General features: G+C 52.2%; 1 protein-coding gene across 1 annotated transcript; it reads right to left on the bottom strand.

The window, feature by feature from the left end:
* Positions 1 to 132: 132 nt before the first annotated feature.
* Positions 133 to 24,037, bottom strand: NLRX1 (NLR family member X1). The gene is made up of 10 exons (XM_081098581.1): positions 23,982 to 24,037; positions 17,514 to 17,637; positions 16,606 to 16,675; positions 15,786 to 15,874; positions 14,668 to 15,287; positions 13,283 to 14,104; positions 2,638 to 3,233; positions 2,288 to 2,374; positions 1,363 to 1,614; positions 133 to 979 (listed from the first exon to the last, which is right to left on the bottom strand). Exons 2-10 carry the CDS (start codon positions 17,581 to 17,583, stop codon positions 658 to 660), a joined length of 2,928 nt encoding a protein of 975 aa, XP_080954707.1. The 5' UTR covers positions 17,584 to 17,637; positions 23,982 to 24,037; the 3' UTR covers positions 133 to 657.
* Between the last annotated feature and the right edge of the window lie 2,919 nt (positions 24,038 to 26,956).

Genomic DNA, 26,956 nt, shown 5'->3' with positions numbered 1-26,956 from the left:
CGCTGCCGCTCCCGCTCCCCGCCTGGGGTAAGTGTGCATGAAAGGGGCGGTAGGAGCCCCACACCCCAACATCTTAAGGGGTCCCCCGGCCCTCATTGCCTTTGAACCTAGGACCGAAGGACGCGCACAGAGCCCTGCGCGGTGGGAGCGTTTAATAGCAGGGCGGCCGCCGCTGGGACCCTGAGCGCAGGGCCCCTGTGGGGAGAGGAGCGCAGGGCTGTGGCGCAGCACCCACGGGAGAGGAAGGGGCTGCGGGGACCCTGGGCGTCCTCACAAGGCACGAAGGCAAGGGTGGAGCCCCCCAGCACATCTGGACAGCACCCCTGGCAGGGCAGACGGCAGAAGTGCGCCCCCTGGTGGCAGAGGCTCCTCGGGAGGAGAGAGGGGCCAGGTAAGCGGTGGTGCCACAGGGCAATTCAGCCACGGAAATGCCACGTCCTCGTCCTTCCGCCCCTTGGCGAGGAGGCGTGCCTCGTGGCCCTGGACACTCCAACGTGGGCGGACGGGCTGGACAAGCTCCCGGAGGGCGCGGGACGGCTGTGCCAGGCCTTGCCTCCAGCCGCGCAGGAGTCTTCACCGAGCAGCAGGGCCAGGCAGGGGGCCACGGCGGGCAGGGGCTCGGGGAGCGGGCAGCCGGCCAGGCGCCTGCAGCCCGTCTCAGCGGCCAGGGCCCCCCAGCCGCTCCAGGAGCGCCGTGACCTCGCCCTCCACGTGCAGCAGCTGGGCCTTGCGCCACGGGTTCAGGGTGGCGCCTCGATTATCTTCCAGGTCCCGCAGCAAGAGTTGGAGATGGCGCCGGACCCGGGCCCGATCCCAGTTGTGGAGGTTCCGCTGGACTTCACTGAGGATCACCGACCAGTACCGCGACACCGCCGTGCCCTCTGTCAGCGACACCACCACCCGGGCACGGCCCTCCGCCGCGTCCCCCAAGTCCCGCAGCAACTGGCGGCCCTCGGAGCTGAGCTCGTTGAAGTAGAGGCTGGCGGGAGAGAGCAGAGGCGGTGCCATCAGCAGGGCTCTGAGAGGGAGGGGCAGAGGGTGGGAGCGGACAGGGCAGGGGTGGGGGGGGCCTCACAGCTCAGCCACCGGCTGTGTAATGCGACGGGTGTGTCTTCAACGAGCCCGAGCTGGAGTGTGGTGGCCCACGGGAGGCAGGGATGCCTGTAGAATTTAGTGGGACCAGGGACTAGGAAGGGGCCACCAGGAGCCCAGGACAAATGGGGGAAGGAGAGCAGGGAAGGGTTGGCTCCAGGTCGGTTGACATCACCCTGAGCCAGGCAGAGAGGCCAGGCCCCTCACTCGGGGCAGGAACATTGGAGGAGAAGCAGCTCGGGCTGGGGGCTGGGCAGGGACAAGACTCACTGCAGCAGCTGCAGGGAGGGGTGCTCCCAGGCCGCCTTGGCCACAGCCAGGGCCGCGGTGTCACCGGCGCCATTGTAGGCCACGTTCAGCTCCTGTAGCCGCTGGTTGTGCTGCAGCTGGGCAGCCAGCAGCTCCAGGCCCTCGTCCCCGAGGCCCGTGTGCAGCAGGGACAGGTGTGTCAGGGAGGTGTTTCCCGCCAGGCCCTCCACCAGCGAGGCCACCCCTGCAGCCGTCAGCGGGTTGTTGGACAGCCTGCAGCCACAAGCACCCCAAGGTTACAAGGGCCTGTGGGAGAGACCCCGTGCTTGGGCCCAAAGGGTGCAACCTGGGGTGGAGGCCAGCCTGGACACAGAACTGCAGGCCCAGGAGGGAGGGTGGAGACTAGCAGGGGTGGTACCTGCAGAGGAGGGAGAGGGCAGGAGCTGGCTTCTCTCCGCACCCCCTTTCCACTCCCCTTGCTGACTCCCTTTCCCCTCTTCCCTCACCTCCTCCCTGGAGCCCAGAGCCCGCTGCCCCATCCTTCTTGCCCCCCTCCTTTCTCTTTCCTCATTCGCCTCCCCTCACTTCAACCAGAAATCGGAAGCCCAGAAGTCTGGCTCCTAGTAAGTCAGTCAACTCTGGGAGCATCGACAGAGTGCCCAGCGTGAGGTCATCCTTGTGAGGCAACACACATCCCGGGATCAGTGGCTCTGTCACCAAGCCACTGGCCTGGGCTCCATTCCAACCCCTTTCCCAGGCTGACTTTAGTCCCATGAGAGGCTCTCTTAGCACCTGTTGCTGGTGGCATCTCACCCCATCCGCCCTCCTGCTTGTCCTGGACCTGGAGTGGGCCTGTGCCAGGCGTGTTGAGGTGGAGCACACCCCTGACCTCAGCTGGCCGCCAGCATGGCCGGTCCTCCCGCAGCCCCCCCGCCCAGGCGCTCACCGCAGGGTGGTGACTTGGCACTGGTCGTGCAGCAGCAGCTCTCGGAGGTCCCTGCAGGCCTCCGGGCCCAGGCTGTTGAGCTGCAAGCTGGAGCAGAGGGTGGCCCGATGGGAGGGAGAAACCAGAGAAGTTGAGCCAAGGCTGGCCATCCACTGGCCTGTCTCCCTATCCTGCCTCTGCAGTCCACACCTGTCCTCCCTCCTACTGCTCATCCCCTCCACCCACACCCACACCCACACCCCCATCCGGCCCGTGGCCCTTCCTCAGTGCCCCCGGTCTCCCTGGCACCTCCTCCTCCCACCTCTGCCCCGCCAGCCTCTCCTCTTCATGCCCGAGCACAAGGTCCTCACCCCAGCTTCCGGGCGCGCAAGAGGACGGGCATGAGCGTGCGCAGCCCAGCGGGGTCCAGCTGGCAAGAGGCCAAGTTCACCTCGTCCAGGGCATGCCTGCCGCTGCCCAGGACAGCTGCCACCACCGTGCACTTGAGGGGTGTCATGCGCACGCCCGCCAGGTCGAGCCGGCGCAGGGAGCTGAGCACCTCGGCAGAGAAACGCTGGTTCTGGAACTCGTAGTGGAAGAAGAGGTGGTCCAGGAGCTCCGAGGGGGGCAGCGCCCGCCGGCCCAGCTTGCCCAGCTTCTTCTTGATGGCCTGGGCGTTCTCAAGGGCGTCCAGGTTCTTGATGGGGCAGCCCAGCTGGGCCAGCATGGCCCGGTTCTGGGCAGAGAGCAGCCCCCCCATGAACATGGGGAAGAGCTCGAAGACCTCGTCCTCGGGGGCCTCGTCGGGGTGGCGCCGGGGGCCCTCCATGCCCAGGATGCTGGCGCCCATCTGGTCCAGGACGTCATCGTTGTTGTAATCCTCCTCTCGGAACATCTCCAGCACCATGGCCTGGGCCACCGCCTCGCGGTTCTTCCCCACCACTCGCCCAAACACGCGTGGGACCACCTGGGAGAGGAAGAGGGCAGGGGCTGCGGCCTCTGGGTGCCGGCTCCCCGCCTGCCCCAGCCAGGCGTCCCTCCTGCACTCGCAGCGTGGTCTGTCTGGTCACATGACTGCCTGGCTGCGACGCCTCCCGGGGCTCCCACTGCCTGCACAGAATAGGAAACTGTTCATAACGGGGCCCCATGTGATCTGCCCGGAGTCCTCCCTCAGCCCGCGTTCTCATGCCCCCCAGACACACATTCTTCTTCCCAGCCCCATGCATGTCCAGCCCAGGAGGTGGTGGGAAGGAAGCCGCAGGTAGCGTGCAGTTAGTGTGGAGCCGCTGGTAGTATAACTACATCCCCATCTTCAACATCATCCTCAGAGCAATGACGACTGATGTCACGTCCCTCCTACGTCAGCCGGCATCACAGGTCCCTGCCAACCTCATCATAGGCCTCGCACCCTCACCCACGCTGCTTCCCTCTCCAATGCTGAGGTTTCTCCGCCTCCAAAGCTCTCTCCTCTTCAGAGGAGCTCCGCCGATTCTCTCTCTGGGGACCCTCAGGGACCAGAGCGACTGCCCCCCTGCACAGAGGCTTCCTTACCCGAGGCCAGGCCCCGGACACTCAGCGCCCGGCACTGTGCTGTGCAGGCCCTGACCGTGCGTGCTCATTCCATGGTGATGCTGACAGGTCTGTGTTCAGACCGCACGATGAGAAAACGCAGAAACCTGGGGTTCTATTAACTGGTTTTTCTTAGAATCTAGCACATCGCCTGGCACACAGCAGGCACGCAAATATTCACTGAAGAGAGGAATGTTGGGGATGTCTGCAGCCCCACCGCTCGTCCCTGCAATTGTTCCGAAAGGACAGGAGGCCCTTGCTCGGGGTGCCACCAGGGGTGCTATGGCACCTCCTCTAAAGTATGGGTTTATTTTTTTCACTTTTTCCAGGCGAGGCTCCGGCCATGGAGGGTAGTGCTCTTGTACTGACCCTAATCTGGTGTTGGGATAAGGAAATGTTCCCCTCGGGTCGTGAAGAAGCAGATGGAAGTGCCCCCTGCTAGGCAGACCTACCTCTGAGCGTGGGGCTAAGAACCCTGACTCTACAGTGGAGGGGTGCTGGGCCCTCCAGGGGACCAGTCTCCCACTGCAGTCGGTGAGGCAAGCACATCCTCGAAGGGTGGGCAGCCCCAGCCGTTACCGCCCGTCCGAGGAGATGGTGTGAGAAGGGGCGGGCGGCTGAGCCTGTTTTTATGTTTAAAAATTAAATAGCATCCTCACTATGCGGATGAATGCGTTTTGCCCTCCCATCAGGCAATGAGACAGATTCTATCATCCCCATTGCAGAGATAAGGATGAAGTGAGTCGGAGGAATGGTGGCATGAGCGATCCCCTTGGCCTCTCCCCCTGAAACCTCAACAAGTTAACCAACTATAATTCAACAAAAGCCCCTGCTCAACGCAGACGCAGCCTGAGAGACCCTCGCCATGAACTCCTAAAGGTGGGCAACCAGGCCCGGCCAGCACAGCTCAGTGGTTGAGCGTGGACCTATGAACCAGGAGGTCACAGTTGGATTCCTGGTCAGGGCACACACCCAGGTAGTGGGCTCGATCCCCAGTGTGGGGCGTACAGGAGGCAGCCAATCAATGGTTTTCTCTCATCATTGATGTGTGTGTCTCTCTCTCTCCCTCTCCTTCCTCTCTGAAATCAACAAAAATATATTTAAAAAAATAATAATAAAGGTGGGCAACCAGGAATGAACAGGGAGATGAGAAGGGAGGAAAATGCAGATGGAGCCGCAGACACAGCCCCTGCAGCTGGGAGCTCGCTGCTCAGCCTGGAAAAGAGAGGAAGTGGGCAGTCGCAGGCATTTCCTTCTGCTGGGAGGAGGGGGCAGCCGGGCAGGGCCAGTGGAGCGAGTGACGGAGCCAGCAGACGCCTCACAGAGCACAGGTTTCTGCCCTGCGACTCCCCACAGTCGGGCCAGGTGGTGGTGTTTCAGACAAAGAAACGGAACCACAGAGCCCCGCTGCCACTTGGACCTTGGAGTTGGGTCCGGGAGCATATTATCTGCAGACCAAGAGCTGCTACAGTAGAGCCGCTGTTTCCCTCTGTGACTGATCCCCAGGGGGGTGCTTAGAATGGGACCCTACGGAGGTCAGGGGTCACCATTACAGTGGGGGCAAAACAAACCCCACCTCCAAGCAGCACCGCTGCACTGTCTTTGGAAGCCATGGAGTTCAAGACTGGGAGATCACAGAGGTAAAAAATATTGTGATCCAGCGCCATCTACTGGAAAATAATAGAAAGACCTCTGCAGAGAAAGGGGCTATTGGATATTAATAAGACAGATATAAAGGTACCAGTAGAGCCGAAACCGGTTTGGCTCAGTGGCTAGAGCGTCGGCCTGCGGACTAAAAGGTCCCAGGTTCGATTCTGGTCAAGGGTTGCAGGCACATCCCCAGTGGGAGGTGTGCAGGAGGCAGCTGATCGGTGTTTCTCTCTCATGGATGTGTTTCTGGCTATCACTCTCCCTTCTATCTCTCTCCCTTCCTCTCTGTAAAAATATCAATAAAATATATTTAAAAAAAAAAGAAAGAAAGAAAAGGTACCAGCAGAGGCAAAGGAGAACAGCAAATAACCATCACCACGGTAACGAGGATGATCAGACAGGAAAGGAAAAATCCCCAGAAAGCTGGAACACATGGAATGTGACATAAATGACACAGATTAGACAGGCAATTCAATGCACTCAGAAAACAAATCAATGAACAAAACAAGTACTTTACCAAAGAGATTGAAACTTTAAAAAAGGATCAATGTGGTTCTGTGGTTCAGTGGTTGAGCGTCAAACCATGAGTCAGGAGGTCATGGTTCTATACTCGGTCAGGATACATGCCCAGGTTGCCGGCTCAATCCCCAGTAGGGGGTGTGAAAGAGACAGTCAATCAGTGATTCTCTCTCATCATTGATGTTTCTATCTCTCTCTCTCCCTCTCATTTCTCTCTTTCTAAAATCAATAAAAAAAAATTTTAGAAAAAAATAATCAGAAATCCTGGAAATGAAGCATGCAATTAAGGAGATTAAACGTAAACTACTTGCCCTAGCAGGTTTGGCTCAGAGGATAGCGTCAGCTTGCAGACTGAAGCATCCAGGTTTGATTCCAGCCAAGGGCACATGCCCAGATTACAGGCTTGATCCACAGTGGGGGTCTCTATCCCTCTCCCTTCCTCTCTGAAATCAATAAAATTATATACATATTTTATTTTTTTTAATATATTTTATTGATTTTTATTGAGAGGAAGGGAGAGAGATAGAGAGTTAGAAACGTCGATGGGAGAGAAACATCGATCAGCCGCCTCCTGCACATCTCCCACTGGGGATGTGCCCGCAACCCAGGTACATGCCCTTGACCGGAACCGAACCCGGGACCCCTCAGTCCGCAGGCCGATGCTCCATCCACTGAGCCAAACCGGTTTTGGCAGAAAATATATACATATTTTAAAAGTAAACTACTAAACACAGAAAACAGAGCCAACCAGATGGAGGAAAGAATTAGTGATATCAAAGATAGGAATCTAGAAATGATGCAGAGGAAAGAAGACAGACCTTACCATAAAGAAAAATGGCTCAATGGGTAGAGCGTTGGCCTGAGGACTGAAAGGTCCCGGGTTCGATTCTGGTCAAGGGCACATTCCTGGGTTGCGGGCTCGATCCCCAGTGTGGGGCGTGCAGGAGGCAGCCAATCAATGACTCACTCATTGATGTTTCCATCTCTCTCTCCCTCTCCTTTCCTTTCCGAAATCAATAAAAAAAATACTAAAAAGAAAAGTGAAAGAGCTCTATGAGAACTCTCTGACTCCATCAGAAAAAGCAATATTACATTCAAATATATCCCGCGTTCAGAGAACCAAGCTGGCGGCATAGGTTAATGCCGGAGTTTGCTGCCTCGAACAACCACTTCAAAAGTGAAACTAAAAGACGGAAGGGACATCACCCAGAACCACAGGAACGCTGGCTGAGTGGAAGTCCTACAACTAGGAGGAAAGAGAAACGCATACGGACACTCAGAGGAGGCGCAGTGCTGAAGTCAAATTCTGAGGTGCGGAGTGCGCAGAGCGGGCTGGCGGCGGAGGGTGCGGTTGGCGTTTTCAATCGGGAGGGAGTTGCAGACTCTGAGCTCCAGATCCAGGCGAGTCTCTAGGGACCCAGACTCTAACGGGAGAAGCGAGACTGTCTGGCTTCAGTCGGAGCAAGTGCAGCTTTCTCTCCGAGGTTTGCAGTGGTTGCTGGGACTCAGAGAGGCAGAGCCCCTGGGGACAGGACTGAGAGCTGCCATAACTGCTCTCTCCGGCCCACCCTGTTGATCCCGTGCGACCCGCCCGCCCCTCCAAGCCCTGCACAGAGGCTTTTGCCAGATAGCCTCAGGCAAAGGCTAGATTAGCACCTCCCTAGAGGACAGAAGTTCTCTCACTGCAGACACAGCTGATTCTCACAGCCACTTGGCCTGGAGGTCAAACCCTCCCTGGTATTAGCTACAACAATCAAGGCTTAACTACAAGACTGCGCACAAGGACCACTAGGGGGTGCACCAAGAAAGCATAACAAAATGCGGAGACAAAGAAACAGGACAAAATTGTCAATGGAAGATATAGAGTTCAGAACCACACTTTTAAGGTCTCTCAAGAACTGTATAGAAGCCGCCCATAAACTTAATGAGATCCTCGAGAAATCTAATGAGACCCTCGATGTTGTGATAAAGAACCAACTAGAAATTAAGCATACACTGACTGAAATAAAGAATACTATACAGACTCCCAACAGCAGACCAGAGGAGCTCAAGAATCAAGTCAAAGATTTGAAATGCGAAGAAGCAAAAAACACCCAACCGGAAAAGCAAAATGAAAAAAGAATCCGAAAATACGAAGATAGTGTAAGGAGCCTCTGGGACAGCTTCAAGCGTACCAACATCAGAATTATAGGGGTGCCAGAAGATGAGAGAGAGCAAGATATTGAAAACCTATTTGAAGAAATAATGATAGAAAACTTCCCCCACCTGGTGAAAGAAATAGACTTACAGATCCAAGAAGCGCAGAGAACCCCAAACAAAAGGAATCCAAAGAGGACCACACCAAGATACATCATAATTAAAATGCCAAGAGCAAAAGACAAAGAGAGAATCTTAAAAGCAGCAAAAGAAAGAAACTCAGTTATCTACAAGGGAGTACCCATACGACTGTCAGCTGATTTCTCATCAGAAACTATGCAGGCCAGAAGTCAGTGGCAAGAAATATTCAAAGGGATGAATACCAAGAACCTACAACCAAGATTACTTTATCCAGCAAAGCTATCATTCAGAAGTGAAGGTCAGATAAAGAGCTTCACAGATAAGGAAAAGCTAAAGGAGTTCATCACCACCAAACCAGGATTATATGAAATGCTGAAAGGTATCCTTTAAGAAGAGGAAGAAGAAGAAAAAGGTAAAGACACAAATTATGAACAACAAATACACATCTATCAACAAGTGAATCTGAAAATCAAGTGAATAATCTGATGAACAGAATGAACTGGTGATCATAATAGAATCAGGGACATAGAAAGGGAATGGACTGACTATTCTTGGGGGGAAAGTGGTGTGGGAGATGTGGGAAGAGACTGGACAAAAATCGTGCACCTATGGATGAGGACAGTGGGTGGGGAGTGAGGGCGGAGGGTGGGGCGGGAACTGGGAGGAGGGGAGTTATGGGGGGAAAAAGAGGAACAACTGTAATAATCTGAACAATAAAGATTTAATTAAAACTGAAAAAAAAAACAAAAAAGAAAAACAAAAAACAAACAAACAAATTAAAAAAAAGAAAAGAAAAAGCAATATTAGAATAATTCTGGAAGAGGAAGAGGGGAATGGAGAGTCTATTCAAACAAACAGTGGGTGAGAACTTCCCAACCTATGGCAAGAACTGAATCCTTGAATCCAAGAAGCAAACAAAACCCTGGTTACCTCAATCCAAAGAAGCCCTCTCCAAGGCACTTTATATTAAAACTGTCAAAAATCAGTGACAATGAAAAACTTCTTAAAACAGCCAGGAAAAAGAAGGAAGGGACCTACAAAGGAAAACCCATCAGAACTTCATCTGACTTCTCAGCAGAAGTCAGAAGAGAGTGGAACCAAATATTAAAATGTCTGAAAGAGAAATTACCAGCCATGAATAATATATCCAGCAAAATAATCCTTTAAATATGAAGGAGAAATAAACGCGACCCCAGACATAGAGAAGCTGAGGGATTTTATCACCAGAAAAACCTTCATTGCAGGAAAAACTCAAGGGAGTTACTCTACCTGAAACAAAGAACATATATTTAAATATATTTTTTAAAAAACTTCTGGGAGCCCTGACTGGTTTAACTCAGTGGATAGCATCGGCCTGCAGACTGAAGGATCCCAGGTTCAATTCTGGTCAGGGGCATGTGCCTTGGTTGTGGGTGCATCCCCAGTAGGGGGCGTGCAGGAGGCAGCTGATCGATGTTTCTCTCTTATCGATGTTTCTGGCTCTCTATCCCTCTCCCTTCCTCTCTGTGAAAAGTCAATAAAATATATGGGGAAAAAACCAAAACTTCTGGGATGCAGCAAAAGCAGTAATAAGAGGGAAGTTCAAATCATTACAAGCCTATTCAAGAAATAAGAGAAATCCCAAGTAAATAACCTAACTTCACATCTTAAAGAACTATAAAAAGAAGAACAAAAGCAACCCAAAGTCAGCAGAAAAAAGGAAATAATAAAAACTAGAGTAGACACCAATAGTGAATGTGCAGAAAGAGAGACTAAAAACGAAATCCCATTTACCATCGCACCAAAAAAATTAAGCTCCCTAGGAATAAACTTAACTAAAGAGGTAAAAGACCTCTTCTCAGAAAACTACAGGACGTTGAAAAAAGAGATAGAGGAAGACATAAAGAGATGGAAAAACATACCATGTTCTTGGATTGGTAGAATCAACATCATTAAAATGTCCATACTGCCCAAAGCACTCTATAAATTCAACGCACTTCCCATTAAAATACCAATGGCATATTTCACAGACCTAGAACGTACTCTCCAAAAATTCATCTGGAATAAAAAACGACCCCGAATAGCTGCAGCGATCCTGAGAAAGAACAAAGTAGGTGGGATCTCAATACCAGATATCAAGCTGTATTACAAAGCCACTGTTCTCAAAACTGCCTGGTACTGGCACAAGAACAGACATATAGATCAATGGAATAGAATAGAGAGCCCAGAAATCAGCCCCATCCAATACGCTCAATTAATATTTGACAAAGGAGGCAAGAACATACAATGGAGTCAAGATAGTCTCTTCAATAAATGGTGTTGGGAAAATTGGACAGATACATGCAAGAAAATGAAACTAGACCACCAACTTACACCATACACAAAAATAAACTCAAAATGGATAAAGGACTTAAATATACGACGGGAAACCATACAAATACTAGAAAAATCCAAAGGCAACAAAATCTCAGACATATGCCGAAGCAATTTCTTCACCGATACAGCTCCTAGCGCATTAGAAACTAAAGAGAAAATAAACAAATGGGACTACATCACAATAAAAAGCTTCTGCACCGCAAAAGAAACCATCAACAAAACAACAAGAAAACCCACTGTGTGGGAAAACATATTTGCCAATGTCATATCTGATACGGGCCTAATCTCCAAAATTTATAGGGAACTCATACAACTTAACAAAAGGAAGATAAACAATCCAATCAAAACATGGGCAAAGGATCTAAATAGACACCTTTCAAAAGAGGACATTCAGAAAGCCAAAAGACATATGAAAACATGCTCAAGGTCACTAATCATCCGAGAGATGCAAATCAAAACAACAATGAGGTACCATCTCACACCTGTCAGACTGGCTATCATCAACAAATCAACAAACGACAAGTGCTGGAGAGGATGTGGAGAAAAAGGAACCCTCCTTCACTGCTGGTGGGAATGCAGACTGGTGCAGCCACTATGGAAGACAGTATGGAGTTTCCTCAAAAAACTACAAATGGAACTCCCATTTGACTCCGTGATCCCACTTCTAGGAATATATCCCAAGAAACCAGAAACACCAATCAGAAAGGATATATGCACCCCTATGTTCATAGCAGCACAATTCACCATAGCTAAGATCTGGAAACAGCCTAAGTGCCCATCTGTAGATGAGTGGATTAGAAAACTGTGGTACATCTACACGATGGAATACTACGCTGCTATAAAAAAGAAGGAACTCTTACCATTTGCAACAGCATGGATGGAACTGCAGAGCATTATGCTAAGTGAAATAAGCCAGTCAATGAAGGAAAAATACCACATTATGTCACTCATTTCTGGATAATAAAGACCATTATAAACTTATGAACAAAAATAGATACAGAGGCAGAGCTGCCTCGAACAGAATGTCAAACTACAGCGGGAAGGCCGGGGAGGGTGGGAGGGCACGAGGGGGGTGGGTAAGAGATCAACCAAAGGACTTGTATGCATGCATATAAGCATAACCAATGGACATAAGACACTGGGGGGTAGGGGAGGCCAGGGGAGTGTCATGAGCGGGGGGAAAAAAAGGAGACATTTGTAATACTTTAAGCAATAAAAAAAAAAAAAATTAGAGTAGAATGGAATGAAATAGAGAACAGAAAGACTATACAAAAAAATTAATAAAATGAAGAGCTGGTTTTTTTTTTTTTTTAAGATTAATAAAATTGACAAACCCCTGGCTAGATTCACTAAGGCAGTGGTTCTCAACCTCTGGCCCTTGAAATACAGTTCCTCATGTTGTGACCCAACCATAAAATTATTTTCGTTGCCACTTCATAACTGTAATGTTGCTACTGTTATAAATCGCAATGTAAATATCTGATATGCAGGATGGTCTTAGGCGACCCCTGTGAAAGGGTCGTCGACGGCCAAAGGGTTCGCGACCCACAGGTTGAGAACCACTGCACTAAGGAAAAAAGCGAAAAGATCCATATAAACAAAATCAGAAATGAGAGAAGTCACCACAGACATCACAGATATACAAAGGATCATGCTAGACTATTATGAAAGATTATATGCCACCAAATTTAATAACCTTCCAGAAATAGGGGCTAGGAGCAGAGGTGTGGAAGAAAACCATCTTAGAACTGTATGGTTGTTATTAAAGTCCCTGCACCCTCAGCACAATTCACAATAGCTAAAACCTGGAAACAGCCCAAGGGCCCATCAGCAGACGAGTGGATAAAACGCTGGGGTACATTTACACCATGGAATACTGTGCAGCAGTAAAAGAGAAGGATCTCTTACCCTGTGAGACAGCATGGAGGGGCCTGGAGAGTATCATGCTGAGTGACATAAGTCAGTCAGAGAAAGACAAGTGTCACATGATCTCACTCACATGTGGAATCTAAGGAGCAAAATAAACTGATGGACGGAGGGGACCCAGAGACATGGGAGCAGGGAACAGAGTGCGGAATCTCGGAGGGAAGGCGGGGGAGGCTGGGTGGGTGGGAGGTAATCAACCAAGGACCATGGACACAGACAATGGGCTGGTGAAGGTCTGGAGGGGGGGCAGGGGTGAACTGGAGGGGAGCAATGGGAGGGAAAGGGGGACATATGTAATACTTTTAACAATATTTTAAAAATAAATAAATAAATAAAGTCCCTGCATCCTCAAATTCCCCTCCCAGCCTGTGGCTTCTCTCCGCCCTTCTTAACGCCCCAGTCCCACCAAAGCCACACTGACCTGGCTGGGACAGCTCAGTGGTGGGCACTGATTCCCTGTCAGGGCACATGCTCAGAATGCGGGCTAGATCCCCAGGGTGGGGCGAGCAGGAGGCAGCCTATCAATGCTTCTCTCTCCCTTTCCCTTCCTCTCTCAAAGCAATAAAATAAAATAAAATATAAAGTAAAATATAAAGTAAAATAAAGCCACATTGCCCAAATCTGAAACCAGAGCCGAAGGAAGGGCTCCGGGCTCTGCAGGAGCAGCCCTTTCCTTCCGGGAGGGAAGCAGGAGGCCGCTGGGGGCCGCGCTGGTGTTACCTTCAGCAGGTTAAAGAGCACGGGCAGGATCCGCAGCGGCAGCAGCTTGGCCACGATGCCCAGGACCAGGCTGACGTCCTCCCCGACGCGGCCCGCCAGCTCGGCCACGTCCTTGCCCACCCGCTGCAGCGTGGTCTTGCGCAAGCCCAGCACAATGTAGAGGGCGGCCAGGTACTCCTGCATGGCCGGCACGGTGAACACGAAGGTGCCCGGGTGCCCCGGCTCCACGCACGGGGCCAGGAAGAAGCGCAGGGCGTCCCCGCGGAAGATGTGCAGCAGCTGGAACTCCTCCTCCGTGCGGACGCCCGCCTCCAGGCAGCCGCGCACGTCCTCCTCGGAGAAGCGGGTCTGGCGGGAGGACACCCCCTCGTAGGCCAGCTTGCCCATGGTCCGGGCGGCGTAGGCCATCAGCGACAGCTGCGCGGGGTCGCCGCTGGCCAGCACCTCCCCGCCGAAGTTGAGGCGCAGGAAGCTGGTGTAGATGCCGGTGAGGGTCTGGCCGGCCGGGGTGGGCGCGTGCAGGAAGTGCAGGGTGGCGCACACCAGCCAGCAGTAGGAGGGCAGGAAGCAGGCGGCCGTGATCTGGTGGTGGCCCTCCAGGTTCCGGGACAGCATCTCCACTAGGCTGTCCCGCTGCGCCGCCGTGGCCGGGACGCCCGCACCCCCGGCGCCGGGCCCGCAGTCCGGCTGGTGGAGGCGCAGCTGGAAGTAGAGCTTCTGCAGGTTGGTGTCGGAGAAGCCGCAGATCTCGCCGTAGCGGCCCACGTACTTGCTGGGGATGCGGCCCACGGCGGAGGGCCGGGTGGTCACCAGGATGCTGGCCTGGAAGAGCAGAGGCGGGGGTCAGAGAGCCCTTATACCCCGGGAGCGCCTGAGGACCGAGTGTCCCAGGGTGGGAATGACGACTGTAATGAGGATAACTAACCATGACCCTGCACCTGCTAGGAGCCCGCGCACTGTGCGCACAGCGTCCATCGGCACAACTCAAGAAGAAAAAACAGAAAGAAGTGTGGCAAGTTGGTGACTTGTTCAAAGACACACAGCTGGGAAGTGGTGGGGCCAGGATGTGAACTCGCCCAGGGCCTCTCCCCCCAATCAATATGCAAGCCTAGCCTGGCTGGTGTGGCTCAGGGGTTGTGGATCGACCTATGAACCAGGAGGTCACGGCTGGATTCCGGTCAGGGCACAGGCCCAGGTTGTGGGCTTGGCCCCGGTGTAGGGTGTGCAGGAAACAGCAGATCAATGAGTCTCCCATCACTGATGTTTCTCTCTCTCTCTCCCTCTATGAAATCAATAAAAATACATATTTTAACCATGCAGGCCGAAGACACAAAAACTCGTAGGTGGCAAATCAGGGACAGAGAGGCGGGCAGGGGGGCACCCACCTCGGGCAGCATGTATTTGCGCAGCAGGTTGACGAGGATGGCAGCCGGCGCCGCTGGCTCCTGGGGGTCACTGCAGAGCCCCGTGCCTGCCAGCCGGAAGTCCAGGTTGAGCCGCTCCAAGCCATGGAGCACAAACAGCAGGCGAGAGCCCGCTGCGGCCATCAGGGGCAGAACCTCCTTCAGGGCCGTGTAGCGCCGGGCCACCAGCTGGCACAAGGAGGCCGGGGCCAGGCCCAGGGACGACAGGTCCTCACAGGAGAAGGGAATGAGCAGCTCAAAGGCTGGCAGCCGCCCGTAGCACCAGTCCAGCACCATCTTGCGCACCAGTGTGCTCTTGCCGGTGCCCACGGTGCCATACAGGACCACCGTCTGCACCTGGCACCCACAGGCGTCCGGGTCAAAGAGCTGAGACAGGGCCAGGGGGGGGCGCGTGGCCGGGGGTGGCTGCGAAGGGGAACGAAGCTCCGAAGGCGGGCGAAGCAGCTCATCGGGGGCACTCTCACGGACCACGGGGTCCACATGCACCGTGTCTAGTGCGAAGGTCGGGCCGAACTGGCGCTCTTCCCGGGGCAGCCGGCTGAACCACTCAGCCAGGTTCCGGCGGTGCTGCTGGATGGCCTCTGGATGGGAAGGCAGAGGGAATGGGCTGGGAAACGGGCAGGTGGAGTGGGGGGAGGGTCAGGCTGCAGAGTCAGACAGCACAGGAGGTGCTGGCGCTCAGATGGTGCCATGCATCCCTCAAAAGACAGTCTAGAAAGGTGGAACCCTGGGGCAGAAAGTGGGGAGCCAGGGGATGAGGGATGCTGAGCCTGGGTTCACTGGCTGCACAATGAGATTAAAGGGAAATCTTTTTCCAACTGCTAGACCCAGTGTGTTAAAGGCAGGGATGGCACCTCCTTCCCAGGGCTTTGCACATGTGTGCATTGCAGGAGCGCTGTAGGAAGGGATGCACGGACAGATGGGTGATGGGTGAGGGCGGTGGCCACTGATGGGTGATGCCAGTGGGTCCTCCATGCCTCTCTCCCTGCCTGCTTCTCCCCCAGACCCCTCCCCCCACCCCCACCCGGGATCCCCGCCAGCCCCTCCCCTCAGGCTGGCCAAGGAACCAATCTCTTTACCAGCAGCAGAGATGCTCCGTAACACCGGTCCATGCCTCCCTGACGGGGGAACACTGCCCACTGAGCTTCCATAGTGATGGGTAAAGGCCCTGGGAGCAAGGAGAAGGGATGAGCTGGGGCTTGGCTGCTGAGCTCAGTCCCTGCACAAGCGTGGAGCCCAGGCCTGTTTGGAATGAGGAACTTCTGGCTTCCTGAGACCCAGGCCCAGACCTGGACACCCAAGTTAAGACTCTGACTCTCACCCCTCCCAGAGACGGAGGTCTCACCCCTCGCCCTCCAGCCCCCCACAGCTGCCTGTCTGGAACTCAGGAATTCAGCCTGGTCCCTGCCAGACTCCACCCACCTCCCACAGATCCACCCACTGGCTGACCACCGTGACTTGTGCTGTAAATAATACAAGGCAACTTCCTCTTAAGCCTGGTGCTCTCTCCAAGTCCTGACCCTTCCCAGGCTCCTCGGCTATGCCCAGGTATATTCTAAGGCAGTGGTTCTCAACCTTCCTGATGCCGCGACCCTTTAATACAGTTCCTCACGTTGTGGTGACCCCCAACCATAAAATTATTTTCGTTGCTACTTCATAACTGTAATGTTGCTACTGTTATGAATCGTAATGTAAATATCTGATATGCAGGATGTATTTTCATTGTTACAAATGGAACATAATTAAAGCATAGTGATTAATCACAAAAACAATATGTAATTATATATGTGTTTTCCAATGGTCTTAGGCGACCCCTGTGAAAGGGTCGTTCGACCCCCAAAGGGGTCGCGACCCACAGGTTGAGAATCACTGTTCTAAGGTATGACACCAAGGCCTCACCTAGGGGGGCCAAGGGAACACCCGCCTTTAAGGGCCCAATTCCTGTGGATTATCCAGGGGATATTTTCATCTGCAGAGAGAAGAGAGAAGGAAGAAATAGCATCCAGATCCCACCCATATTTCCCCACCAAGACACAGACCCATGTCTATCTCAAACCCCCCTTATTTGCTCTTACACATCATGTACCACCCCTCTGTAGCAGCTATGATGCAATTTTATATTCTACCCTGTGACCACTGGATTAACATTCATTTCCACCACCACCCCACCACAAGAGCAGGATCACATCTTTTTTTTACACAATTATATACTTAGAACGTAGCACAATTATATACTTGGCACACAGCAGGCACTCAAAAAATATTTGTTGGCCCTAGCCGGTGGTTAGAGTGTCGGCCTGCACATCAGATGGTCGTGGGTTAGATTCCTGGTCAAAGGCGCATACCTCGGGTTGCAGGTTCCCCAGCCTCAGTTGGGTGCGTGCAAGAGGCAACCAATCGATGTGTCTCTCTCATGTCAATGTTTCTCTTTCTCTCTCTCTCTCTCTCTCTCTCTCTCTCTCTCTCTCTCTCTCTACCTTCCCTCCCTTATACTCTCTATAGAAATCAATGGAAAAATATTATTGGTGAGGACTAAAATATATATATTTGTTGAATACAAAATGAAATCAGACAAGTGTTCCTGGACTTATTTAGCTACAGGAACCCTCACCTAGGCTGACTCCCCTATTTCAGGATGAGAAAAAGGAAGCTGAGAGAGATGAGGTGACTTGCCCAAGGCCAACAGCTAGTGAACCCCAGAGCTGGGACTGGCACCCCTGGCGTCTGAATCCCTGCCCTCTTGGAGGCACCATCTGGACTCAAAAGGAAGCAAGAGGCAGAAACAGAAACCCCTGCTGCCCACTTACCTGCTGGCTGGGGTGCTCTTGCCAGGCCAGGCCCCCAAAAGGCCCAGGGCAGATGGCGACTCCACCTCATGGTAGAAGAGACAGTCCAAGCAGGGGTTGGCACACCACCTTCTATCCTGTTCCCCTGTAAAAAGAATGGTGTGAATGGACCGCGCTTGCCCTTCCCTCTCCCGCCTCCTTGTGCAGCCAAGGAAGTCCTTCTCCTCAGGAAAGCATGAGCCTTTCCTGAAAAGTCAGCATTGCCACAGCCCTGGCCTGGCCTTCAGAACTCCTCCCTCTTCCACATCCCCCACCTGAGTGATCCGTTTTATCTCCTACATCCTATTGCCTCTCCCCTGGGGCTTCAGGAAGGTCTTTCTCCTGAGTTTCACCCTAGTGAATGGCCAATGTAGGGGTCCTTTTTTTGGCTTGACTGCCAGCAAGCTCAGATGAGTCCTGTGTTCATTTCCAGTGTTTTTTCTAAGCCAACCTTTTTCAGTAATAATTTTCTACTCTTCTCTGCATTCCCTCCCCCCAGGTATCAGGTCCTTTTAGCTGAGTTTTCACAGTTTATGACTTTATCTTCTCTGTGACATTTATGTATGCTGCCTTTGAGGCTGGCCTAAATAATAAATAAATAAGGGGAACCAAGATGGCAGCATAGGTAAATGCTGGTACTCACCATCTCCCACAATCACATCAAAATTACAATTAGCCCTAGCCAGTTTGGCTCAATGGATATTGTCAACCTGCCAACTGAAGGGTCCCAAGTTCAATGCTGGTCAAGGGCTCATGCCTGGGTTGGGTTGTGGGCTCAGTCCCCAGTGGGGGATGTGCAGAAGGCAGATAATCAATGATTCTCTCTCATCATTGATGTTTCTAGCTTCCTCTCCCTTCCTCTCTGAAATAAACTAAAATTTTTTTTAAATTTACAACTAAAATACAGAACAACCATGATTTAGAACTGCCTGAAACCTGGCTGAATGGAAGTCCTACAATTAGAGAAGAAGAAAGTGCTTTGAGACTGATAGAAGGGGTGGAGGTACAGAATGAGCTGGTCTGGCACCCATGTATGGCGTTTTTTTAATCGGGAGGGATAGCTCCAAGGCATCCTGTGAGAAGCAGGGGGCCCGAGCCCCACACCATACCCCCAGCCCAGAGTTCCAGAGCTGGGAAGAGAAGTCCCCATAACTTCAGGCTGTAAAAACCAGCAGGGATTATGGCTGAGTAACACGGAGGTTGCTGGAGTCCCAGGTGCTCCTATTAAAGGACCCAAATATTAACTTACATGTGCTACTTCCTCTGAGCTCCAGAGCCCGGCAGCGGCTTTAGGGGAATCCAGAGACATAAGGGGAGGAACTGGACTGTCTGGCAATGGGGCAGGAACTCAGAAGCAGCTTTCTCCAAGACAGGGGTGCTCACAGGGGTCACTGTTCCTATGCTGGGACCTCCCCAGTTGTAGAGCTGACTAGAAGCCATATTTGAGTCTCCATCAGCCGGGTGTACACTGTTTGCTCCATCCTAGTGACTCCCTGAGACCTCACCCCATCCAATTTTTAGCCCCACCCACGCAGTTTGGAGCTGCTTTTCCATATGAATGGCCTGTCCTAGCTCAGGCTTCAGACATTGCTAAAATCTCTTAAACAAGCAGCAGCTGTAGTCAGCATGCCCCAAACCTATCAATAAAAGACCAAAGACCCAGCACTGGCACCAGCCTGCCTTGCTTCATAGCTGGGCCTCACAAGCCCAATACAAGTAGCAGTCATCTGCAGATCTCTCTGCAGCTCCTACTGGGTAGCCCCAGGAAGTGGCTGACTTTGCACCTCCCAGGAGGTCCCAGAGCCAGTGTACCTGGTGGACAGCTTCAGACCATAGCAGATTTCAACTCTACACATCCACAGTGACACACTCAATAGGCAGACTCAGTGAGCACCAAAGCCCAACTGAAGCAAGTCCTGCTCCACAGGGGTGTCTCCTGCACAAAAGCTCTTCCATTGTAGACTCAGTTGGTCCTCACAATCAATTAGTCTGGGGGCCAATTCCCCTCAGGGACACTTGCCAACAGCAATCAAGGCTCAACTACAAGACTGTGAACACAGCTCACACAGGAACACACCTAGAGTGCCCAGCTCAGGTGACTGAGGAGGCTGAGCCACTGCGCCCTACAGGACACCTACTACACAAGGCCACTCTACCAATTCCAGAAGACAGCTTCAAGCGTACCAACATTCGCATTATGGGGGTGCCAGAAGGAGAAGAGAGAGAGCAAGATGTTGAAAACCTATTTGAAGAAATAATGACAGAAAACGTCCCCTACCTGGTGAAAGAAATAGACTTAAAGTTCAGAAAGCACAACGAATCCTAAACAAGAGGACCCAAAGAGGCCCACACCAAGACACATCATAATTAAAATGTCAAGGGCTAAAGACAAAGAGAGAATCTTAAAAGCAGCAAGAGAAAAGTAGTTAGTTACCTACAAGAGAGTACCCATATGACTGTCAGCTGATTTCTCAACAGAAACTTTGCAGGCCAGAAGGGAATGGCAAGAAATATTCAAAGTGATGAATAGCAATGACCTACCACCACGATTACTCTACCTAGCAAAGTTATCATTTAGAATTGAAGGTCCAATAAAGATCTTCACAGACAAAAAAAAAGCTAAAGGAGTTCATCACCACCAAACCAATATTATATGAAACGTTGGAGGGTATTCTTTAAGAAAAAGAAAAGAAGAAGAAAAATATAAACAATAAAATGGTAATGAATACATATCTACCAATAACTGAATCAAAAAATAAAAATAAATGAACAAGAAATCTAATGAGCAAAATAAACAGATGAATAAAGTAGAATCAAGAGGCATGGAACAGACTGATTAATCTCAAAGAGAAGGGGGATGGGCGGGGATGGGAAGAGATTAACCAAAGGTCTTATATGCATATATGCATTAGCTGTGGACACAGGCAATAGGATGGTGAAGGACTGGGATGGGGAAAGAACAGAGTAGAGGGGGGTAATGGGGAGGTAAAAGGGGGACATCTGTAATACTCTCAACAATAAAGATTTAAACAAATAAAAAATAAGTTAATGAGCCCTAACCAGTTTGGCTCAGTGGATAGAGCTCAGCCTGTGGACTGAAAGGTCCCAGGTTCGATTCCGGTCAAGGGCATGTACCTTGGTTTCGGGCACATCCCCAGCAGGAGGTGTGCAGGAGGCAGCTGATCGATGTTTCTCTCTCATCGATGTTTCTAACTCTCTATCCCACTCCCTTCCTCTCTGTAAAAAATCAATAAAATATATTAAAAAAAAATAAGTTGGAGAAACCAAGATGGCGGCATAGGTAAACACCGGAGTTTGCTGTCTCGAACAACCACTTCAAAAATACAACTAAAAGACGGAACGGACATCATCCAGAACCACAGGAAGGCTGGCTGAGTGGAAATTCTACAACTAGAAGGAAAAAGAAAAGCATACCGAGATTCAGAGGCGGCGCAGTATGGAAGTAAAATACTAAGGTGCGGAGGTGCATGCAGAGTGGGCTGGCGGCTGAGGGCACGGTTGTCGTTTTCAATCGGGAGGAAGTCTCAGGCTCTGAGCTCCAGTTCCAGGTGAGTCTCTAGGGACCCATACTCATACGGGAGAAGCGGGACTGTCTGGCATCGGTCAGAACCCGAGGGCAGCTTTCTCCCTGAGGGGCTTGCAGTGATTACTGGGACACTGAGAAGCAGAGCCTCTCAGGGCAAGACTGAGAGCAGCCATAACTGCTAGCCCCGCCCTGTTGATCCTGTGGGACCTGTCCCGCCCAAGCCCTGCAGGGAGGCTTTTGCTGGATAGCCTCAGGCAAAGGCTAGATTAGCACCTCCCTAGAGATCCAGGAGCCAGGAAACCCAGAGGTCAGAGTGGGACCATCCAGTTTGCAGCTCCGTGGAACCATAAAGGACACACTCAGGGGGCAGACTCAGTGAGCACCAAAGCCCCATTGAAGCAAGTCTTTCCCCATAAGGGTATCTCCAGCACAGAAGTTCTCCCACTGCAGACACAGCTGATTCTCACAGCCAATTGGCCTGGAGGTCAATTCCTCCCAGCGATAACTACAACAATCAAGGCTTAACTACAACAAGACTGTGCACAAAGCCCACAAGGGGGTGCACCAAGAGTGTCTACCTCAGGTAATTGGGACACTTAGCACAGAAAGTCACTCTATTGACACAGCGAAGCATAAAAAATGCCAAGACAAAGAAACAGGACACAAATGACAGAAATGGAGGTCAGCAAACTGCTGGATATAGAGTTCAAAACCACACTTTTAAGGTCTTTAAAGAACTGTCTAGAAGCCGCTGATAAATTTAGTAAGGCCCTCGAAAAGACTGGTGAAACCCCCGATAAATGTAGTGAGATCCTCAAGAAAACTAATGAGACCCTCAATGTTGTGATAAAGGACCAACTAGAAATTAAGCATACACTGACTGAAATAAAGAATATTATACAGACTCCCAACAGCAGACTAGAGGATCGCAAGAATCAAGTCAAATATTTGAAATACGAAGAAGCAAAAAACACCCAACCGGAAAAGCAAAATGAAAAAAGAATCCGAAAATACGAAGATAGTGTAAGGAGCCTCTGGGACAGCTTCAAGCGTACCAACATCCGAATTATAGGGGTGCCAGAAGAAGAGAGAGAGCAAGATATTGAAAACCTATTTGAAGAAATAATGACAGAAAACTTCCCCTACCTGGTGAAAGAAATAGACTTCCAAGTCCAGGAAGCTCAGAGAACCCCAAACAAAAGGAATCCAAAGAGGTCCACACCAAGACACATCAAAATTAAAATGCCAAGAGCAAAAGACAAAGAGAGAATCTTAAAAGCAGCAAGAGAAAAACAATCAGTGACCTACAAGGGAGCACCCATACGACTGTCAGCTGATTTCTCAACAGGAACTTTTCAGGCCAGAAGTCAGTGGCAAGAAATATTCAAAGTGATGAATACCAAGAACCTACAGCCAAGATTACTTTATCCAGCAAAGCTATCATTCAGAAGTGAAGGTCAGATAAAGAGCTTCACAGATAAGAAAAAGCTAAAGGAGTTCATCACCACCAAACCAGGATTATATGAAATGCTGAAAGGTATCCTTTAAGAAGAGGAAGAAGAAGAAAAAGGTAAAGATACAAATTATGAACAACAAATATGCATCTATCAACAAATGAATCTAAAAATCAAGTGAATAAATAATCTGATGAACAGAATAAACCAGTGATTATAATAGAATCAGGGACATAGAAAGGGAATGGACTGACTATTCTTGGGAGGAAAGGGGTGTGGGGGGTGTGGGAAGAGATTGGACAATAATGGTGCACCTATGGATGAGGACAGTGGGTGGGGAGTGAGGGCGGAGGGTGGGGCGGGAACTGGGTGGAGGGGAGTTATGGTGGGGAAAAAAGAGGAACCAATGTAATAATCTGAACAATAAAGATTTAATTAAAAAAATAAGTTAATGAACTTCCTACTTGACATCTCCAAGTATCCTGCCAATACTTGAAACTTCACACATGGAAAACAAAACTCCTCATTCCCCTCCCCTTTCAGTGACTTCACTGCAAACCTTCCCATTCACGATTTACACTAGAAATCTGACTTCTTTGTCTGCAAATCCCCCCTCCCTCCTTTACAGTGGAAACAGGCTTTGCCAGCCTGTTCTGATTGCATTATCCCTACTGTCCCTGTGCGAATGCAGACCTTCTGCAGACTTCCGGGGACCCCTCCCCATTACTGGCCTCTCTTCAGTCTCATATCATTCCAACCCCTCATCCCAGACACCAATCAGCTCCCTGAAACCCTAGGTTATAAATAGAGCACAAACGCCTGGCCCACACCAACTGTTTTTGAGTTTGCCCCAACCCGCACCTCACTTGCCAGGTTCATTGAATTCTTGCTGGCACCTTCCTGTGTTCATACACTTTCTCCAGATTGGAATGACCTCTTTCCCCCGTCAGCATCCTCCCCAATCTTTTAAGACCCTGCCCACAGGTCCTGTCTCCCGGAAAGTCGCTCCTGGTTCCTCTAGGCTCCCTGACGCGGAGCCAGCTGCTCTTTGGCATCTGATTTCCAGAGACATGGCTCCTCACCGGCAGGGCACACTTAGGGGCACTGGCTGCGCCAGGCCCACCGCCAGTGGGGCCAACCAGTGGTGACCCGGGTGGGGGAGGGGGGCTGAGAGAGGCCCTGGAAAGCCGAGGAAAGCTGGGAAACTAGCTCGGGGTGATCCAATCAGACCCAGGGCCAGGACTCAAGCGGGGACTCGCAGAAGCGGGGAAGGGCAATGCTCCCAAGATCACCCCGGGTCGGGGCAGCGAGAAAAGGAGGGGACTCGGCAGGGGAAGTGCAAGGGCTGAGCTCCCCAGACCAGCGCTCCTCCCCCAAACTGGGTCCCAATAGCCTCCCAGTTCCCGCGGCTTCGGACCGGGAACAGAGCCGGCCCGGAAGCCCACCCACCGCTCGGCGGAGCAGCGTCGTCCTCCGGCCCGAACTCCAACGACGCTTGCGCAGCCCCGCCCGCCACGCCCAGGCCACGCCCCGCTCGGCCACGCCCCGCGCGCCCAGCGGTCCGGGGTCCCGCCGTCCGCCAGCGTCTCCCACTGGCGCCGGGTCCCCGGCGTCCTGCCCGCCCGCCTGACATCGTGCCCTGGCGGCGGGCACGGGAGAGGGCGAGGCCAGGCGACCCAGGTCCTCGGTCCTGGGGGCGGGCGGACGGCGGAGGGACCGGCGCCCGGAGAGCAGGCTCGGGGCGGGGACGGCTCCCCGCGCGCCCCGGCCCCGCCCTCCGGTCGTCCCCCCGGGCGGCCCGGCTGCTAGGACTGCCTCCGCAGGCTGCAAGCACCAGGCCACCCAGGGGCCTCACCGACCACCTCCGGGGAGGGCTGGTTGTTTTGCCCATTTTACGGCCGGAGGAGCCGCGGCATGGAAGGGTGCAAGGACTCGCGCAGGTGAGCCCGATTGGGAAGCGAGAGTCAGAACCAGAATCGGGTCGAGCCTCCCTGGGCGCCCCGCCGTGCCGAGGCGGTCCTCCCTCTGGCCTCTTCTCCAAGTCCGCAGCCTACCTCCCGACAGAGGCCCCGTCAAGCGCTCCGTGGCTCCTTCCTTCCGCACCTGGCGCTGCAGACCAGACCTCTGCGCGGCTTGCGGTCCCTTGGGTCAAGGAAGGAGGACGAAAGGGGCCAGAGCAGCCGCGTCCACCCCAACCTGCGCGGCTTGTGTGGCACCCAGTCACGGCCAGCCCTGGAGCTTCCTGGTCCTCAGAGCCCCACCCGCTCCCATGCAGGACACACCCCGGGCCTGTCGTGATGGAGGAGCCACCCACCACCACAGCGGGGCATGCCTCCACATGCAAGCACGCGCGGCCAGTGTGCACGAACAGGTGTCACTGGGGAGCGCATGGGCTCCTGGGGCAGGGCTGTGTGGTCGCCACCCTTCAGGTAGCCCAGCGGGTCCCAGCGTGGGGCACACGCCCCACAGGGGCACAATTTGATAGTTAAGGGGGCAATTCGAAAATGAGTTATTAACAGTGAATTTTTTCATTTCTTATGGTTCTAGGGGCCTCATATACAGTATATAAATATATGTTTTGACATATTTATGCATTTCAGTTCTCTATTATGTTTTGAAACTTCATTTTCTATTTTTTCATATCACTTCATTTTTTTTTTCAATAATTTCTTAGTAATTTCTTCCTCAGTACTTCAACTGTCCTTTTGTTCTTTTATTTTTCTCTTTTATGGATGCCGTTTTTTTGGAAGCTTGTTTAGACCAAGTTAATGGCCTTTTAGGCTTCCTGCACGTGAATAGCTCACTTTTTGAATAATGAGAATTGTATGTCACGGGGCATCAGGATTTTAGAGGCGCTTAGGTGGGGCATGGCCAGAAGAAGGCTGGGAGCCACTGGTCTAGACCGAAGGCAGTGCTGATGAACACATGGTATTGGGGTGGTGCTGAACAAGGGGTGCAGGGACCATATAGACTCCAGCAGCTCCCCTCCAGGGGCCCAGATAATGGTCCTTCAGAGGAGACAGAGGCTTAGGAAAGTCCTGGGGATGGGGGGCATTAACTGCCTCTGGCAGAGGAGATGACTGCTGAGCTGGATTCTAAGAAATAAGTCCAGGCCCCACCAGCTTGGCTCAGTGGATGGAGCATCAGACCGAAGGGTCCTGGGTTCGATTCCAGTCAAAGGCTCCTCCCCAGCCCCGGCCCTGGTCAGGGCGCATGCAGGAGGCAACCAGACGATGTGTTTCTCTCTCATCGATATTTCTCTCTGTCTTTCTCTCTCCCTTCCATGCTCTCTAAAATCAGTGGGAAAATATTCTCAGGTGAGGATTAAACAAAGAAAGAAGTCCAGGAAGGGAATTCCAGGCAGCAGGGGAAATGGCACGTTTGCATTGTAAGAGGTATTCTGAAAGGGGAGTAGTCACCCAATGAATGTGGGCTGATGTGGCATTTTGGGCCTGGAGACGCCTCTCGCTTCACGCTCCTTACCTCATCGTGTGAGGCAGAGGGGCCCCTGGCAGCAGTGACTTGTCCCAGCTCAGAGCAGGTTCCCTTCCCCCGGGTATGACAGTCCTGTCAGCTTTTGTAAAGTTTTAGTTTTTTGGTTTTTTTTTTAATTGATTTCAGAGAGGGAGAGAGAGAGAAATACCAGTGATGGGAGGAAATCGATCGGCTGCCTCCTGCACAGCCCCACTGGGGATCAATACCATAACCCAGCATGTGCCCTGACTGGGAATGGAACCATGATTTCTTAGTCCATAGGTCCACGCTCAACACTCAGCCCCACCAGTTGGGCCATGTCAGCTTTTTAATAACATAGGATTTGACTGGCCTCGGGTGGCCTGGAGTCCTCTGGGTCTGCTGGGGCGCGTGCTGTCACCTGACCTCAGAATGGGTGCCAGGCGCTGGGGAGAAGTCTGGGTCGCCTCTGCCCTCCAGCATCTGGCACAGCCCTGACAGGTGCCTGTGTGGCAGTGATCTCGGAGGCCAGGAAGGCCGCCGGCCACAGGGCTCTGGGCCCATTTCAAAGCTCGCTGGGCTGGGGGAGGGCGTTTACACCCCATCTGGGGGCAGGGACTGGTGGAGAAATCGCAGGTGCTTCTCCGAGGCGGTGGCGAGAGCACTGTAACTTGAGAGCTTGTGCAAGTCACTTCTCCAGCCCTGGGCTTCCTCTTCTGTAAAAGAGGGAAGCAGCGAGCTCCCTTCGCAAAGACGCCAGCCGCCCCCCCCCCCCCCCGCCCTGCCCCTCCCTGGGCCTGTGTGGCCTTCGCTGGCGCTAGATGGTCTGCTCATCTCCGTAGCAACCAAGGGAATTTACAGACGGGAATGTATAGTGGCTTTAGGCTTTCAGGGGTGTTTGCATTTTCAAAGAGAAAGAGTAAAGCTGAAGAATCTTAAGAAAAACGATCTAATGGTGAAATGTTGTGCTC

This window comes from Myotis nattereri (genome assembly GCF_964212035.1).
Source record: "Myotis nattereri genome assembly, chromosome: 9".
Lineage (NCBI taxonomy): Eukaryota > Metazoa > Chordata > Mammalia > Chiroptera > Vespertilionidae > Myotis > Myotis nattereri.
Note: the sequence above shows the minus strand (reverse complement) of the source record. Positions and strands in the feature narration are given on the sequence as shown.